This window comes from Melanerpes formicivorus, unplaced genomic scaffold (genome assembly GCF_026170545.1).
Source record: "Melanerpes formicivorus ecotype bairdi unplaced genomic scaffold, bMelFor1.0.p_v2 SCAF_1, whole genome shotgun sequence".
In the NCBI taxonomy this organism is placed as follows: domain Eukaryota; kingdom Metazoa; phylum Chordata; class Aves; order Piciformes; family Picidae; genus Melanerpes; species Melanerpes formicivorus.
The window spans coordinates 51,232,133-51,251,555 of record NW_027142353.1 but is presented as its reverse complement, the minus strand read 5'-3'; the positions used below and the strand labels follow the sequence as shown (position 1 = coordinate 51,251,555).

General features: G+C 40.3%; 1 protein-coding gene across 3 annotated transcripts in view; it reads left to right on the top strand.

Moving 5' to 3' along the window:
- Positions 1-19,423, top strand: part of KL (klotho) — a 61,273-nt gene that overhangs the window by 26,045 nt on the left and 15,805 nt on the right. For all 3 annotated transcript variants that reach the window (XR_010987870.1, XR_010987865.1, XM_068143007.1), the window contains exons 2-3: positions 11,082-11,592; positions 16,828-17,096. Coding sequence is in view for 1 of the 3 variants with exons in the window: in XM_068143007.1 (XP_067999108.1) it covers positions 11,082-11,592; positions 16,828-17,096 (780 nt within the window). In the remaining 2 variants the exon portion in view is untranslated. The remainder of the gene's footprint in view (positions 1-11,081; positions 11,593-16,827; positions 17,097-19,423) is intronic.

The window sequence follows — 19,423 nt, the reverse complement described above, 5'->3', positions numbered from 1 at the left end:
TGTTCATCATTTCACTTGGAATCGTGCTCCAGAAGTTATGGCATACTCTCTTTTAATAGACTCAGTTCTGTGTGAGTCTGAGTGTAGGTTAATACATCATCTATTCATGAAATTATATGAATTTGATCAGTTTCTGATAATTTTTCCTATTTGTAGTGATATTAATGTTGTATAAAGCTGGAGCACAGTGAAATCCTTGGGTATGAGGTGCATGTGAAGTGGCATTTCTGCCCCATAAACATAGGGGGAAATTCTTTACCAGCCTTTTCCTGATAACAAGATAATACAGACAACATATGCTAAATCTGTTATGCCAGAATCTGGCATTTTGGCTATGATAGGTGTGGTTTATGGTTCATTGCTCAGAAATCAACCATTACCCAGTAAATCCTCCTACCTGCTTTTATAGAATAAACCAAACCAGGTTGGAAGAGACCCTCAAGATCATCATGTCCAACCTATCATCCAACATCACCTAATCAACTAAACCATGCAGCCAAGCACCCTACCAAGTCTCCTCCTGAACACCTCCAGTGATGGCAACTCCACCACCTCCTCAGGCAGCCCATTCCAATGCGCAATCACTCTCTCTGTGTAGAACTTACTCCTAACCTCCAGCCTAAACCTCCCCTGGTGCAGCCTGAGACTGTGTCCTCTTGTTCTGGTGCTGGTTGCCTGGGAGAAGAGACCAGCCTCTGACTGTCTACAGCCTCCCATTGTCTACAACCTCCCATTATGATAGACCAGATAGGAGTATGCAATTATTTGTTGCTCCAGCAATACTGTCTCTATGGTTTGGGAGTGGTTTTGCTGCTTCTCATTAACACTTCTGTATGAATAGTCCAGTAATCTAATTTCTTTTGGGACTATAGTTGGGGAAAACCCTCGACCCATTTATCTCTGGTGAACTTCTGGAGCTTTTAAAGGACCACATTTGTGTGCCACTCAGGAATAATTTCTGACTGCCAGTCTGTCAGCCTTTCTCAGCTCTACAAACATGGATTTTCACAATCCAGTATAAGTTGATGTTCCTGTAATAACGGTATGTCAAGGATCTCCTCCTATCTTTTTCCTGGGAGATTCTCAGCATTAAGGTACACACAGAATGTTCCAGTACATCTCCAGGAGCAGATACATGCCTCAATTGCATCAATTTATTTTTAATCTACTGATGTGCCTAGCATAAGATTTGGAGTTAATTATTAACACCAGAGTACAAGGCTTCTACTCTGGGTGTTTTAAATGCAGGGATAGTGGTAATGGGTAATCTGAGCTCCATAATCTGTAATTTTCACCCTGGATGATAGGTTGTTTTTAACATCTTTACAAACTGCTTTGTTGGTTTAGCTGGTTAGGTTAGGCCCAGCAAGCTGAGACCTTTTTGTCACTTCCTTGTCTGTCAGGTGCACATGTTGATGATGGGCTTTGAAGTCTTGCTGAGAAAATTTTTCTTTCTAACACACCACTGTATGTCATTGGCCTTTTCTGTTTGTTGAGCTTCTACCAATTGCCCTGAGACTTCACAAAGCAATTCTCTTCATATGCTAAACCATCAGAAATGCATTCTTTCTATCTGTGCTACCACCTGGGCTGCCAAGCTTAGTTCCACAGTGTACAGAACAGGCGTTTCCAAGTGGAAAGTTTGGGTGGTGAACATGCAGAGAGGAGTATTTGGTTTCCTCCTGTGCAGACCAGAAACCCTGGTGATGTACCAAACAGAGAAATGCTTGACATTAGTCACCTCCTCAGAACTTTTACCCTTAGAGATATTGTAAATGTTTGACTGTGATTTGTTTATTTCTATTACTTAACCAACAATAGCTTATTTTTTTTTCCAAACTGATGTCATTAAAGAGTGTATTTGATACTCTAATTGTCTTCACTGTGGCTGACCCAAACAATTTTGATAGCAATGATTATATTTTGGTCTTCCCCTAAATACTCCCTTAGCATTGTGTCCCAGATTCCAGAGTCTCTTACAAGGTACTATTTTAGCTCCCTTCAGTACTGTGAGATTGTCTCTCACTTTCAAATCACTCAAACTGCTCTGTTCTTTTATCTTATTTTTGTACTCTGTTTAAGAATCTCTCATATCTTTAATATTCACATGGGTCACAACATTCCTTGAACTATTTTTGTGCAGTTCTGTAATTAATCTTTTCTGTCAGAGGTAGGGAAAATGATTAAACACATCAAGTGTCTCAGAAGCACTTGTTGTCAGAAACGAAGCTATTTTTATCTCGTCTCCCATTGCTTCTCAAAGTCAGTTGCCGCTTAATTCTTTTCCAGATGACCTTTATGTTTTCAGAGACTGTTCTCTCTCAGGAGACTTCAAACTGCTTTCCCAGCCCACTTGTCTCTTGGTGGTTTAGTTTATTTGGACAGGATGTAGACTGCAGTGGTCATGCCAACCTGCCTGTGTGGTGAGTGAAGGGCAACAGTCACTTTTCATCTCACTCTTACCTTGGCGTTAAAAGTGGCTTGTGTGTATTGTGGCCTAGAAGCTTTCCCCTCACCTCTGCATATGAATTGCTCAGATGAAGGTGAATACAGAAATTAGGTGAGGTAAGCATTCCTCCCCTCCTCCATGAAGGTGTATGCCTGCGTTTGTATAGCCTCTGATGGTAACAGTAAGATGTTGCTGAGTGCATCGCAAGTTCAGCTGCCTTACTGCAGGGTACCTGCCCAGTGAGCAACCTTTCAAGGATATGCAAGACTGAGTGAGACTTAACTCAGGGCTTGTGCCATAACATCTAGGCTTTCTCTACTTCAGAGGAGAGGTTTCTGTAATAAAATATATGTTTATGTTGTATATTTAATATTTCTGTTAGTGGTATCTTCAGACACCACCGCAACTTACTTACAGAGTATATGTACAGGTTCCGTTATCCGTTGTGGGTAATGTATTCTACATATGAAAACAGTTAAATGATTTAAGCACAGATCTGAGAATTTCCAATACAGCAATTTGAATTGGAAATAAAGGTGCCACAATCTCTGGTTTCCCACAAGGGGGATTCTATAGAAAAGTAGCTGGGGACTCACAACTTGATCCTTTGTCTGGTATCTTCCCAGATGCTGTAACTATAATGCAAGCGGTTCTTGGCTCAAAGAGGATGAAGGGGCCTCTCTCCTTTCATGCCCAGTTCACAGGTTGTAGCTTTCCTTGCCTTGCAGAGGGCGAGGGGGCCTCTCTTCTCTTGTGTATTTTGTTGCTGGGCAGTAGCCTTTTCTTGCCACGGAGAAGGCTGAGGGGTCTCCTCTTTTGTACTCTTGTCACTGGCTGTAGTCTTTCCTCGGCTTGGAGAAGGCTAAGGGCCCTCTCTTTTCTTATGCACAGTACAGCTCTTCTGGGACTTGGTTCTCTTGTGGCTTTTCCCATTTCTGCTTTCTGCTCAAGGCTCTTGCAGTGTTGGTTGCCTTGGTCCAGGTGCAAGGCCCAGGTGTGGTTTGCCTGCTAGGACGAGCTTTTCAGCTGCAGCTTCGGCAGCATTTGACTCTGATTGCTTTCTTGGTGAGAACAAGGCAAATTGCCTACTTTCTTGGCTGGTTTGATTACTGTCCAAAGACAATTTAATGCCTGTTAGTAACAGAGAAACCCTATAGTTGAACCTATAGAATGGGACATAGCCAAACATGGCCAGGGGTATACACAGTTCACAGGTGTGTTACAAGGTTAATTACACGTGCTACACATTTACCTGGACCATCTGAACCCCAGGAGATGTCCAGATTTGCACATTCACAGGTGCTTAGCACATTGTCTGGGTTAGGGCATGTTTTGGGGGTTGTCCCTTCAGGACAGTTTCTTACAGCAGTCACCTGACACAATGAAATCAAGGGTGTTTGTGTCACATTGTGGTCATCTTGTGTCTCTCTGCTGCATTTCTTTCTGTGATAGTGTTCACTGATGCTTATGCATAGAGTATGTGAAAGTGTAAACCCTCCCAGAATTTCATCTGCTATAAAACGAAAAATCATGTTGTAGAAATATTTTTTAATCTGCTTCCTTATATTTTTTGCTAGTTGTTTGTTGTTTGTTTTCCCTTCTAATATTTTTTTAGTAACAGCAATGCATCTTGATGCCAGTGGCTTAGATTCATGCTTTTAGGTTACCTTCTCCTTTTTATTCTTGTGCTAGCAAAGCTCCTCTGTTTTGCCTGTGATGGGTAGAAATAGTGTTTTAGCTAGCCACTGTGCCTTCAGAAAAGTATTTAATGTTCTCTTTGGTGCTTTCTCTGTAGAGGTGAGTGTCACACCAAACAGAGGCATTGTTCTGAGTTCATACACTGCTCTACAACTTAAGGTACCTGGGTTAATTTTCCTTCTATGCATGTTGTTATATCTCTGTTCCCAGTTTGTAAAATAGGAATTGTATTGGTTCCTGCCCTGTGTATGGCATGCATAAATTCATTCATGTTCATGAGATATCAGCATGTCACAATGACCATCACAGTGTGAAAAACAGTGAGTAAATTGTACTGAGAAAGGAAGTAGAACAAAAAAACCCCAGCATACTTTAGGTGTGCAATAAGGCTGTAATTGTAGCAAATTTTAGATTAAGTGGCTGTAGACTGAAAAACCTTCACTTGGCATTCTATGTATCACTTCCAAGGCTGAATCTCAGTCCAGGTTGTTGAGATTGGTGAAAAATACCAAATGTATTGATTCAATCATCTGTGGTAATATTGGCCAACAAACTTGAAAAAGAAAACTAGAAAATACATATTTAGTGAGAAATTATAGTGGAAAAGTGAAGTTAACTACATGGCTAATGTACTGTCTATAACATAGTCCTGTGCTTTAGACATGGGGATACCATCTTACCAGTTTCAAAGTATAGGGAAACCCTTAGGCATTTTTTAAATCCCCCTATCTGCTACTCAGAATTAAGAATATCATTTACTTGTGAAAGAGAACATTTGTCCAAAGACTATGTGGGTAAAATCTACTTGACTTTGGATCCAAGGGTAAAACATTACATCATTTGTGACATCCTGTGTTGTAGCTTTTGATTAAAATTCTTGCTTTTGATGATGCTGGGGGAAAAACACATTACATCCTCCCCTTCGTGGTATAAGGCACAGTCTGACTAATCATATTCTAGGCTTTCCCATGTCATTGCAGTAATTATATCCATTTCAGAAGGGCTTTTGATGTAGGACTGAATAATGACGTTTTTGTTGGAGGTGCATCAGCCCAGTTTCTAGTAATCAAAAAGCCGTTGCACATCTTTTCAAATTAACTCTTCTCTTTATATTGCTAAATGAGTTTCAGTAACATTTTGCTACTCAGTTTCATTAAGATGCAAATAGGGAGTTAATACAGGGTCATTCATCTGAGTGCTGGAGAGCAGGGTCTTTGTGCAGTTTGTGAGATGAGTGGTATTGTTATTGGCTCAGAAGACACACAACTTGTTCTAGAGAAATGAACACAAATTATAGAATCATAATGCTCCCAATTATAATTCTTGTGAATGTTATGCATCGTGATTCTTAGACTGTGAAGATCTGTCCTGCAATTGAGTAGGACATGACTTTGTCAGACTGTGATGCTTGTTTGCCTGTGTTGAATTATTTCTGCTGTTGCCACAGGAATTTGGATTTTGTAGGACTAGCTCATTCTATGGCATTGCAGGGGGCTTTTCTGCCTTAGAAGTGTGCTTGACGCATTCATCAAGGCTTGATTTGGGCATTATTGACTTTGATACAGAGATATCTTTAAGGTTGATCATATATGACCAATATCGGAATTTGGTGAGTTTTTTTACAGGCAGATCATGGTCCAGATATGTAGACTGAGTGGAAAAGTCAGGGGAAGAACAAAATATAAACCTGAAAACGGGACTGTGTCAGAGCCTGAAACATGAGCGAAGTACAGACATACCACTGGTCTTAGCTACAGGCAAACTACATGCTGAGACGTTAACAAAATTTTGTGGTGATAAAGAATTTCATTATTTTCTTTGTGATGAAAAGTATTTTAAGGGTAAGATAAATTCTGTTTGAAAGCTTTCCTGATCCTGAAGAATAGACACTAGCAAGCACAGCTTTTCTAATACCACTTTAGCTTAAGTCTTAACAGGTACAAGCATGTCAATCAAGTGTTTGCTATATAACAGTATGTGCTACCCTCTGGATGTAAGTACTAATGACAAGTCTACCCAAATCCAACAGCCTGGAAACCAGCACACTGGTTTTAGCCCTTAATTCTTCTCATAACACATGGGTGCCTGCACCACCCTTCCTAGAGTCAGTTTGTAACCAGACATTTTTTAGTAAAGTTTTCCAGTCAAGCCATGTGATCTATCAGTGCTGCACACATGTTGGAGCTAACAAAGAGCAAAGACCCCTCAGCACTTTTTAAAACCAGGGACATGAAGTCACCATGGTGTGTGTCAGTAAAAGTACTGAAGTGTGGATTGCCATGATGCCTAGACTGAAGTGAACTTAAAAATAGGTACTAATAGGTTGGTCACTGAGATCCAAAAGTAAAAGGGATGGTTCCTACTTGTTTTCTCTGACTTTAATCTGGGATGCTAAATTTCAGTTAAAGGAAATAGACATCTAGAAGGCTTCCATTGTCCCAGGAGATGTACAGTATCAGTTGAGCTACCCTAGGATATTCTGCCCGGTCTCCATTTGCTGCTCCAGAAGACCAAGGTCTCCCATCAAGTCCTGAATTGTGTTTGCTAGCCTCATCCAGATACGGCATCTCAAAAAAGTTTAGACATCTACATTAATTCCTTTTCCTAATCCATACAGTTATTGGGACCTAGATAGTGGTCCTCCAGAGTCTGATGACTTGGCTGCTGTACTGTACTGGGAATCACGTGCTAGAATAGGAGTGAGAACCTGTCAGCTCTATATATGTAGAGCTTGTGAGACTTCCCAGGCTTTTTAGGACATCTGCGTGGAAATGGCAGATGTGACTAGGCTTGTGTTATTCTGGAGTGCCTGTGCTCAGGCAGCTGAGTGGAGCCTGAGACCTTCACTGCCTGTAGAGGGAGCTTGGGCATGTAGGTCATGTAGACAGCAAAATATAAGGTGTCTTCAGTTCAAAATGAGTCTTACTGTAGGAGTGAGATTCAGTTGTCTGAAAATAGGTTTAGGTGCAAATCATTCAGCACATTTTATAGTATCCCAAGTGTCTCTGTGGAGCTGAGAGATGTGACAGGATTCAGGGGGACTCACAGCTTTCTGGAACTGTCTGGAATAGTCTGATGTCTAGCTGCATTAGGCACCTAATTTTAGGCAAATTAATTCTGTCCCAGATTTCCACAGAGACTGTCTGGTCTGTCAGTGGCTTCTCCCAGCTTTATTTCTATGCAGTTTTGAACTGCTTCATTAATCTAGATCTGCAGAGCCTGGAGACTTTCATGCACCATTTTCTATGTTTAGCTGTTTGGTTTGGGGTGGTGTTGTTTTTATTTATTTTTTCTTAATGGAAATAAAACAATGCAACTTCATGGACACCACAGAAGGCAGACATGTAAGTGGCTTTCTTGTCACCTGCTTTGTTTATCTCTAGAACACATCTTGTCTAAACTGAGTAGCAGGTTTTGTCTGTGGAGAGAGATGGACTCCCAAAGAGTGACTCACCCTGCATATCTCAGCCCAAAGTCTTTTCTCATTTTCTGTAGGGGCAGACTAGATGACTTGCTTAAAAAATAAAGTTGAGAAAAACCCACATTGCTGCGCTACTGTTTTTTTCCTTCGTTTTTTTCTCTCTTTTTTTTTTCTCATTGCAATGAAGGAGTAACCAGCACCTCCTTATCTGTGTAGAGTGATAACCTGTGGGGTTCCTTCCCTCTTTTCTTCATGGTACAATCGAAGCTACTAATGTGCTGGAAGATTTTTCTCCATTGATAGGAATAGGGAGGGCAAAGAGCTATGGGGCAAGTCTTCCACAGTCCTTGAGATGTGCTGTAAGCAGGCAGCATATGTGCAAGTGCAGATGACAGATTAAATTGTGTGTTTGAGAGTGTGCGTGGTGGTATCTTAACATTTGAGCTAGAGAGTCTGCAGATGAGTCAGGTCTGACAGAGGAAGAGTAGAGAGCATTTTGATGAGGGAAAATTTGGGTGTGCAAATACGAGCTGCAAGTGGTGGCACATTTGTTCATAATGGAATTTTAAATCATATTTATAGTGCTGGGTGTATAGCATTTTGGTCTGGATGTGTAATCTGTGACAGAGCTTCAGTGTGGAATAAAACTAAGTCTGTACTTAGCTCTCATATTTGACATGAGAGTTTGATGTGGTTACTATATTTAGCTTCTCACTAGCATCAAAATCCATTATATTAATTTAGAAAGGTGGTAGGACTACATCACATTCATTTGAAGTATTGAAGTATTATAAATGAGAGCATCAATGCTCAAGTTTGCCACTGAGAGCTTAATTCAGTTACACTCACATAGGTGTGCACTGTGAGTCACAGTTTCCAAGATTTTTCTCTTTGGGTTTTAATGATCATTCTAAAAGGGCATGAATGCAGTCACCTCCAGAGGCTGGCGTCTTATCTGCACTGCTGGTTTATGTATCCCATGATGGCTCAAAGGCGGCAGGTTTTTGTATGGGGGCAGCTGAGCTGCGCCTTGATTATTGATCTGACCTTTAGTTGTCCTTCATTTCCATTTCTTTTTCTTGCAGTAGTGAAAATTTAAACTCTGCAAGAAGACTAGAATGATAGAATTCATTATTTTTCCTGGGTAATTAACAGTGTCTATGTGGAAAATTATTAATAATCTTAATTGCTGTCAAATGGAAATCATTGTGGTTCAAAGCCTGAATGCTAAGAGTATATGAAAAGGAAACTGCATAGCAGCTTTCAATAAATTAATGATAAAATTTGCCAACATATCAACTACATGGAGCGGAGTTATTAGGCTTTCTATGTGGCTACAGGGAGGACTAAAATTGTGTGTGACATTTTGATTAACAATTTGTCATATTCATCACTCCTGTGACTTTGTATGGCAAGAATGGAGGTTCATATCATCACAGCACATATGAACAAATACTGACTGATAAGCCTCAAAATTCAAAGGTGAGCTGGAGATAGTTAGGCTTTATTCTAATGAACAGATCTCATATTTTTACCTTTTTATCAATGACCTAGAAATAAACATTGCAATTTCCATTAGCATGTAGATGACAAAAAGATGGGATGTTGCTTCATAGAGCAAACTTCTTTGATAAGCTAGGTGCAAATTAAAAATACATTTTAGATGGTGAAGGTCTCTGGAGATAGGGTCGTTTAGATGAGCATATGCTCACAGTGTAATGCTGTGGCCACATAAGCAGCAAGAGCACATTAAATTGTCTCTGATTTACTGCTGGCAAGACTACCACTGGCATATTGTGTCCAATTCTGCTTTTGCAGTTTAAGACAGATGATGACAAATTGGAAGAGAATAAGAGGAGATCAGGGAGAATGGTTAGAGAGCTTGAAGCTATGCCTGAAGATAACACAAAGCTCCAGGAACTTAATGTGTTTAGCTTTCAAAGGGAACATCAGGAGACTGATTCAAGTGACTGCAAGATCGTGGGAAAGAAATGTGGTAGAAAATACCTCCTCAAAGGAACAGATAAAGTTATACCAAGACAAGTGGTTGAAGTCTGATATTAGAGGTAAATAGTAAATTTTGATAAAGCAAATTGAATTATTGGAACACTTTTCCAAGAATTGTAGTAAATTGTTTTTCATCACACTTTTTAAACCCCAGATTAGTAGCTTTTCCTCTGATTCAAATTGGAATGAGTTCAAAGATGCTCCTTTGTCTCGTATTGCAGAGGGACTTCGACCAACTAGACCAATGGGCAGAGTCCAGTGGGATGTCATTCAACAAGTCCAAGTGCTGGGTGCTGCACTTTGGCCACGGCAACCCCATGCAGAGCTACAGGCTGGAGTCAGAGTGGCTGGAGAGCTGCCAAACAGAGAGGGACCTGGGGGTGCTGATCGACAGCTGCCTAAACATGAGCCAGCAGTGTGCCCAGGTGGCCAAGAAGGCCAATGGCATCCTGGCCTGTATGAGGAATAGTGTGGCCAGCAGGAGCAGGGAAGTCATTGTGCCCCTGTACTCTGCACTGGTTAGGCCGCACCTTGAGTCCTGTGTCCAGTTCTGGGCCCCTCAGTTTAAAAAGGACATCGAAACACTTGAACATGTCCAGAGAAGGGCAACAAGGCTGGGGAGAGGCCTTGAACACAAGCCCTATGAGGAGAGGCTGAGGGAGCTGGGACTGTTTAGCCTGGAGAAGAGGAGGCTCAGGGGAGACCTCATTGCCCTCTACAACTACCTGAAAGGTGGTTGTAGCCAGGAAGGGGTTGGTCTCTTCTCCCAGGCAACCAGCACCAGAACAAGGGGACACAGTCTCAAGCTGCGCCAGGGGAAATTTAGGCTTGAGGTGAGGAGAAGGTTCTTCACAGTAAGAGTCATTCGTCATTGGAATGGGCTGCCCAGGGAGGTGATGGAGTCACCATCCCTCGAGGTGTTGAAGAGGAGATTGGATGTGGCACTTGGTGCCATGGTCTAGTCATGGGTCTGTGGTGACAGGTTGGACTTGATGATCCTCGAGGTCTCTTCCAACCTTGGCGATACTGTGATACTGTGATTGTTTGAGAGACCTGGGCAGTTCTTAAGAACAGATCTTCCTTTATATATCTGTGAGTCTGCAAGTAAACTGATATTCCTAGAATGAAAACATACATTGAAACATGTTTAGTTAAATGCTTTTTCATTTCTGTAAATACTGGAAGTGTGTCTGAACTCAAAAATAAGAGTTAATAAAGGTGTCTAGCTAAAAGTGTGCTCAATGCCCAGAATAGTTTCTCATGAAACACTAAGGTGCTGTTTTCCCTGACCAACTATAGTCATTTCTAGGTGATAGGTGGTATTAGTGTGGTATTAATGAGAAGTTAATTTGGGAACTGTAAATTGCTGATGAATGAACACGGCTGAGCCCTCAAATGCTGTGATTATCTGGTTACTGCAAGACACTGGATGTCAGTACTTGGGACTAATTGCATTGCCTAAAATGAAATTTCAGGTGCACTAATTGCAGTCTTTCTTTTCAACAGGCCCATGCTAAAGTCTGGCATCTCTACAATGACCATTTCCGTCCAACTCAAAGGGGGAAAGTGTCCATTGCCCTTAGTTCCCACTGGATAAAACCTCAACATATGACTGAAAAAAACATAAAAGAATGTCAAAAATCCCTTGATTTTGTGCTTGGCTGGTTTGCTAAGCCCATATTTATTGATGGTGACTATCCAGAAAGCATGAGGAGCAATCTTTCTTCTCTGTTGCCTGAATTCAGTGAAGTTGAGAAGAAGTATATCAAGGGAACAGCAGACTTTTTTGCTCTTTCATTTGGAGCTACTCTGAGTTTCCAGCTCTTGGACTCCCGCATGAAATTCCAGCAGTTGGAATCAATAAGCCTAAGGCAGCTCCTTTACTGGATAAGCAGTGAATATAATAACCCCCAAATATTCATTGTGGAGAACAGCTGGTTTGTTTCTGGTAGCACCAAGAGAGATGATGCCAAATATATTTATTATCTCAAAAAGTTCATTATGGAAACTTTAAAAGGTAAGGCTGAGTTTGTATTAATGTGTACTCGACATAATCATAATGCAAAATAGCCAGCAGAGACATGTTAAAGAACCAAGCCAAAACCTGATTTTATTCTTTTACATTCATCTGGACACTTGGACTCCAAATTCCTTTGCTGGGTTTGTTATTTTCAGCTCTTGAAGACCCTTAATGTCTGCAGATAGCATTTGGTGAGATTGATGCTGCTGTCTTTGAAGTCAGGAGGAAAATTTCTGCTGTCTCTGCTGGGAGGAAGTGCAAAATGTCTGTGAATTGTGTTCTCAGTGGATTTAGAGAAATTTCCTGTGTTATTCATTAATAGTTGATATCCATATCTTAGATGTATGAATGCATACGTACAAAATGTAAGAATGAATACATGGGAAGGCAACTGTATGCAAAAGGAGATCTTATGAAGAAAACATAAGGCTAAAAGAAGAATTTTTTAAATGAAAAGTGGAAGTATTTTCATTCTGCATCTCAGTGTCGCCCTTACACAAATTTTCCAATCAGCACAGCTCTAGGTGTCAATCACAATAATCTGAATTTAGATCAGTGTGATGAGAACTGAATGCTGTAGGTTATATAACCTAAATTATTTAAATTGTTACCTTAGTATTTTTTCTAAACCCTAAGAGAAACACACTACTGTTACAATTTGAAGGGGGAACTTTAACCTAGTTCCTGGCTGCAAAGACTGAAAGTAAAATAAAATTACCATTGGATACAAAAGGAAAATGATTATAAGGTCTACATAATTCATTGGCTTGCTAATGGGATGTAGAGTAGTGGCACAAACAGTTCTTTCTCTCTTTTCTTCTTCTGTTGCTTCTGCTTGCAACTCCTCTCTCTTGTGCTGGGGTATCTCTGGTTTGACTACTGTGTGAGATAATGGGAAGGAGGGAGGGATTGGGGGAGGAAGTGAAAAGGTCCATCCATGGGGGGGTCTGAGGAGTTTCTGTGTGGTTTATAAATTATAACTATATGTATGGTGGAGTCACCATCCCTGGAGGTGTTCAAGAGGGGACTGGGCATGGCACTTGGTGCCATGGTTTAGTGATGAGGTCTGTGGTGACAGGTTGGACTTGATGATCTTTGTGGTCTCTTCCAACCTTGGTGATTCTGTGATTCTGTGATATATAGTGCATATACTGTATATTGTGTACATATCCATTACATTTCATATTTGTAGATTTTAGTTTGTTTGTAAATATAGCTTAATTTGCTTCCATTCCAACCTGAGCCATTTATCTTGGGGTAGTTCTCCCAATTACATGGCGGGGTAATTTCAACCCATCACAACTACCTTGTATTAAACTTGCTTTGCATTTTCCTATTTCCCTGTGGTGCAGATTTTTTTCAGTCCTGACACCAATGAATCGTTGGGGCTCCCATTTCCATTTTTATTGCCTTTTAATTTCTTAATTTACAATTCAACAATTGATTGTCTACAGATTACTGGTTTTAAAAATGCTAATATTGTAGTTATTAGTTCAGACATGATAGCTCTTGTGCTACCTGCCATTTTCATTAAGGGGATGAGCAAAAATTGTTTACATTTTACCTTCAGTAGTCATGTAGATGCAGAAGATTTCCATGTTTGTTTCTCTGCTATCCCTGAAACCTAATTATTGCAAATAAATTGAAAGGTGAATAAACATAGGAGCCAGTGCATCCAAAATGGGAAGAATGGCATGCAAAAGAGTTGCTAACTTTTGCAAGCACAGTATTACTACTTTGCATGAAGTCAGATGAAGAGCTTATCTTCTTGAAAGTGTTTAATTCCTGTTACCTGTATTTCTGCTTAGTTTGTAAATTGGACAGGACATACAGGCGTCTGCCTTTTAATCATAGCTGACTGGAAATCATCTCACTTTCCAGCATTTCTTTCATTTACTGTGCCACTCCATAAATAATAACAGCAGTCTGATAGTCTTGTCATCTTGACTTAAGAATACCAGCACTTGGCTAAACTTTTTTACAGAAATAAAGCATGGACAAGTTGGTTCTGCAGAAGGGAATTTGGTGTCATTATGATGAAAATGATATCACCCAAATCTTCTGTCATTTGAATCTGCAAAGTGCCATGTATTCCAGTTCCACGTGTTCCATCGCATAGAGAATCAAAGTTCTCTATGCAATACCTAGGGGAATTTAGTTGAGAAAGATCCACAAAAGGCATCATGTTGTCTGTGAGCAGTCTGGCTGGACAACACCAAAGACAAAGGTGTCTTTCTTAGAGTCTTAGGACATGTCTATTCAGTGCAATAAAGCACTGTTATGTAGATATTCATAACCTATTTGCCATAAGATTCACTTCAACAGTCATGGGGCCTTGGAGCTATGGCACTAAGAAGTAGGGATGATTGATTTAAACCTCATAAGCATGCTTTTGGTGCTTCCTAGATATGGCCAGTATCTTTGCCTGATTGTGTGTATGCACTGGGTCAGACAAAACAGCTTATTTCTATATCTATGTTAACAACTAAGTGCAGCCCTGTTAGAGAAAACTTGTTGAGTAAAAAAGACTTGATCTGGAGGGCCTGATGTCCACACTGTCTTTGTTCCTGAAGCCAATTTCTGGATTAATTTCACCCCAAAGAAACCTAGGTCATGCATCCTGAGACCACTTATTGATGTGAACCAAAGTGTGATGGGAGATATTTGCTGAAAACTTTGCTCCTGATTGCAGTTCAAGTGCTGATGTAGATGTCCATTCTGACACTGAATGCTGTAGACAAGCTCCAGACATTTTTTTCAGTTTTTATTTTTTGGCTCTGGGAAAGGGTCTGTTTCTTTGGGATTTACAGCCCAAAGTCCTTTCACTATTTACTGTTATTGATTTTTACATATATATATTATCCCCCCCCCAATACTGTTTAGGGTTGAATAAAGTAAATAGAGCTATAATATACAGTAGAGAAATATTAATTAGAGCTGCAAATTGATTGCATGTGTCTTCCTTCATGGGTGGATATCTAACCACTTATTCCAGGGTTGTATTCACTTCCCTGCTCTGTCTCTGATTCAGCAAATAAATTGATTGTTCCTTGTAAAGTGGAGCATTTTGACCAGGAAGGCACAAAGGCTCCTCTGTGTCATGATGATCAGCCAAGAGGTTAGGTTATTTTAAGTCTTAAGGAGAACTGGAAAAGCCATGTCCTTGACAGGTCAGGACTGAGCTATTGTCAGGTGTCAAGAGGCAAAGCATAGATCCCCAGGAACCTTCCACGTGGAAGCAGGGGCTGTGGGCTTCAAACACTTCACCTGCATGCCTTGGGATTGAACAGCAGCTGAGCAGAGGCTTTTAAGGATCTGTCTATTTGATGTATGTTATGCTTATGGGTATGGCATGGTTGCTTGGACTGTTTCTATACTAATGAACTAAACAGAGCAGGAGCTGCACTGCTGTTTAATTTTTAAGCCAGCTCTGGCAGAGTTCTGGCTTGCACAGTACTGTGATTGCAGGCATGCTGTGGGGTTGCTCAGGTTATTTCCAGCAGGTAGTATGGACAAGGCCACTCAGTTTCAGAAGCAAGGACAGTTTAGGTTTTAATCAGTCTGGTTTGCCATCAACAGACATAAAAAAGATGGGAGACAGACAAAGGAAGAGAAGAAGAAAGACAATAATTTTTGTTGTGTTTTATCAGTAACATGCAATCCATGTGGGATACTGTGTTTGAGACTGCCAAACTTGTTGGAACTTCCAAACATTTTTCAAGTTGTTTGATAGGTAACACTTGAAAGTCAATACATTTTAAAAGAAGGTTTTGAAGAGAGTTTTTATGAGGTACTTAGAAACTGTAGGAGTGCTGTGTGATGACTTACAGAAGGGGTGAGATGCCGCCCCAAGAGAAAGTCTCACTGAGACTGGTTTACAAAGTGGACCTGGATTGGCTTTTATTCTGCCTGTATGGCAGATGTCATAATGCATGCATGCAGAGGTTAGAAAAATACTGACCTTTGCCAAACACAAAAAATTATGATTTTAGGAGGAGAAATATTCCATTTCCTTAGACATTGTCTCATGATGTCTTATAGAGACTGGGCCAAATTAATTGCTTTTTTAACCACAGTTCATGTAATTGATTCAAACAGAGCTATGGTCAAGAATCCACGTGGTCCTTCCTAACTGATTGTAATGAGATCCATTAATAAAACCAGGAAGTGAGGAACTTGATATTCTGAAGGTTTCCTGAAATAACACTTTCGGTGTTGCTAGGTTGGAAAATATTTTGTTCAGTCAGTATGCAGTTTGGGTTGACAGAAGACAGTGAGTAATAAAGATAAACTCTGCTGGCTATGGAGTCAAACTCAGTTTCAAAAGAATGTTTAAGAATGTGTATAAATGCATTGCTGAATTAGGGTGGGTCTAATTATGTAATTAAAATAAGCACACTCCTTTGTGCTTTTCTTAAACTGAGCCTTGCCCTGCAACATTTTGCTGAATCTCAGTGTTTGATACAAATGAAAGTGAGTATCGTTTGCAATCTTACTGCTGTAATGCTGGCAATACTAACAGATGCCATTAGGCTCAGATATGAACCTCCAAAGTGTGTAGTGATTCTTGAAAGTCTAACAGTTGACCTAGAGCATAGATACATTTTTAGAAAACCTTAAATATTTTAGCTGGAAAATACTATGCCATAAAAGATTCAAATGAGGCAAGTCTGACTGCATTATCACTTCTACTTTAGATCTGTTGTAATAAAAGCTCATAAGCACACCACAGTGTCATCAGGGATTTCCCAATATGTGTTTGTAGTGGAGGAGTAGGAGAAAAAGGAGTGTAACTTTTGTTTGCACATGGGGCAGTGCTGCATTAATGGCACTTAAGCTACACTGGAGTGAGCTGCAGTGCTTAGCAGAGTGCAGTGAAGTTACTGGCACGGTAGCTGCAAACAGTTCAAGCACAGCATGCTGTGTTCTGAGGCCGAGGCTTGGCATGCCTAATTAGCAGCACTGCTCAAATCACTGCTGCTCTTTCTAAATTTGGCTTGTTTAATGCCAAGCCAGGTACTTCTGCTGCTTTGCACAGTGCACACATGACCTGGGAGCTCCCTGAGTGCAGCTGAAATACGTTCCCTGAACACACTTTGGGGCAGGCACCAAGACACTTATCTGACCAGCTGCATTGTTCATACACATCAATACTGCAAACATTGCTGATATGGTGTAATCTACAGAGTAAAAATGAGCACTCTGATAATTTTGGTTTTGTTCTTTCCTCAGCCATCCGGTACGACGGAGTTAATGTGTTTGGCTACACAGTCTGGTCCCTGCTGGATGGCTTTGAATGGCACAGGGGGTACAGCATTCGACGTGGGTTGTTTTATGTTGATTTTCAAAGCCATGACAAGAAGTTGATGCCCAAAGCTTCTGTTTTGTTCTATCAAAAGCTTATAGAAAAAAATGGCTTCCCACCATTGCCTGAAAACCAGCCCATAGAAGGTATTTTCCCCTGTGGCTTTGCTTGGGGAATTGTTGACAACTACATTCAGGTGAGTCCGATGATAAAGCTGACGGGCTGTCCAGCCAGATCAGCACACCAGTTCTTATTGATAAGTTTGCTGGATAGACTGTCTTTGCTGATATATATTACCACAGTGCTGCAAAGAGATGTGGCTTTTGTGCCACATACAGTGTCTTTCAGTCTTCACCAGACTTTCTTCATGTGGCCAAGGAGGTCCAGTCAGATTGAGATACAACAAGGTTATAGAAAAACATACAGAAATTGAAGGGCATCTGATGCTCATCTTCCCTGGATGTGTTATGTGATCAGTTACTGGAAGTCAGTCACTTTCAAAGGGAAGTTGATTAGATTTGCTAAAGTATATTTCCAAATGTCATAGTTAATGAAATGAGAATTATTACTGCTTTTTCATGTCCATAATATTAATGGTAATATAGGCTCACAGCAGACAAATGCATGTTTTAGAAAACTTCCTTAAAGCTCTTAAAACTCCAGTAACATGTTTCTACATCTTATCTGTATATATCCTTGTGCCCTTGTTAGAAGGTTTTTGTGTGAAAATAACCCCAAACCAACCAAATACAGAATCAAAACCCTCAGAAACCCAAACAACCATCAAAACAAAAAAAACAAACTGCAACCTCTCCCCCCCAAAAAAAAAAGTAGATGAAATTTCTGTATTTATTCTTTGTCATTTTGTGTAGTACTGTAACTGATGAAGACCTGCAGTGTCCCTGGAAAGCATGGAATTAGATCATGGACACAGTTCATGCCTCTCATTATTTCAACCAAAACTGACACTTTGAGAGAGTCTTTTAAATTTTGAAGCTTCATAGAATGAATAAAATAGTGGCTTGGTTATGGTGTCTTTAACACTTTGGCTCTGTGGTTCTCAGACGCTGTCGTGGCTTGCAGGGCTTCTCTAACCACAGCAGAGAGCTGTAGTTACATTCAGTGCCGAGGCTTATCCCATAATAGAATTTTTAATTTAAATTTCCCATAAAGACAGGACCTTTCTTAAGGCTAGAGTAGAGGGGGCTTGGGTTTGGTTTGTTTGTTTGTTTTCTCACTCCAGAAGTAAGGTCTGACTTTGTTCTCTTGCAGCCTTCTTTCCTGGGACACTGATTTCCAAGAAAATTCAACAACCATTATCCCGCTAGCTCCTAGGTAGATTAGGGATTGAAAATAGAATTGCTGCCTTTGGGATCAATAATGGCTATAAAGTTTTGAAGTCAGTCAGCCTAAGACAGTTAAAAAATCCCTCTCACCCCCAGAACCTTCGAAGTTGAATATTTTCATTTCAGAAGCCCATTCAAGCATTTTGTGCTGTAGGACTTAGGTAGTGTGATTTGTAGATGCATCACAGTGGAAGAACTCTTTTGACAGCATTCCCACAGTATTAGTGGCAATGCATGGTTTAGTAATCTACAAGGGACAATTTTCCAGAAAAGCAATTTCCCTCAGACATGCTGCTTTTTATTACTTTCTTCTATAAGCACAGTACTGACCTCTCCGGAGAAAATAGCAACTGATTTTCAGCAGCATCTTTATGCGGTCTGCAGAGCCTCAGCTACAAGTTGAACACTGGTTGTAGGCTGACACCTGCTTTTCAAACAGAGGGCAGGACAAGGAAATCTGAATTCAAGGGGAAAATGTGCACCCACAGAAAAAGAAAAATAAAGAGAAAAGAGGGCATATAAACACTTGTGGTACTTGTAGTACTTGTAGTTTGGATCTTTCTTTCAAGAGTTCTGCTGCAGAATGAATGAGATCTCACACTGTGCATTTTTTAAAGTAATTCACTTTTCCATTTTCTAGTCCTTACTGTGTTTATAGGTTTGTAGTACACATTTAAAAGCAAAAGCATAATTGTGTGGCACCCTGAGAAGTTAGTTTATCTCCTACTGTGTTGATGTGTCATACAGGCAGTTCTGACATCCGAAGACCTAAAGACTTATGGGAAATGTGTTAATTGTTGGAGTCATGTACAGTGGGGTTACTCAGAGGCCCAAAGAAAAATTGATTCAGACATCAACAGTCTGCTGAAATAGCTTGGAAATGAGTTCAGTATGAGTTAAATAAAAAAGGACTGCTTTAGCAAGAAGGAAAAATGTTGCCTGTCAACTGAATTCGTGCTAAAAAGTCAAGTGCAGAACATTACTCATCTTTCATCATAGTCAGGAAAAGAACTGAACACAGAAATTATGTTGCCTTCAGTATTTCTTTTACTGTGTTCAGGGAGTGGTCCTGAATCTGCATCTACTGGGTAATTTGCAACATAATCATTGTGGAGGCCCTACTTCATCCTGAAAGAAAAACATTAGTCTTTGCTCAGGATCTGCATCTCTGGAGATC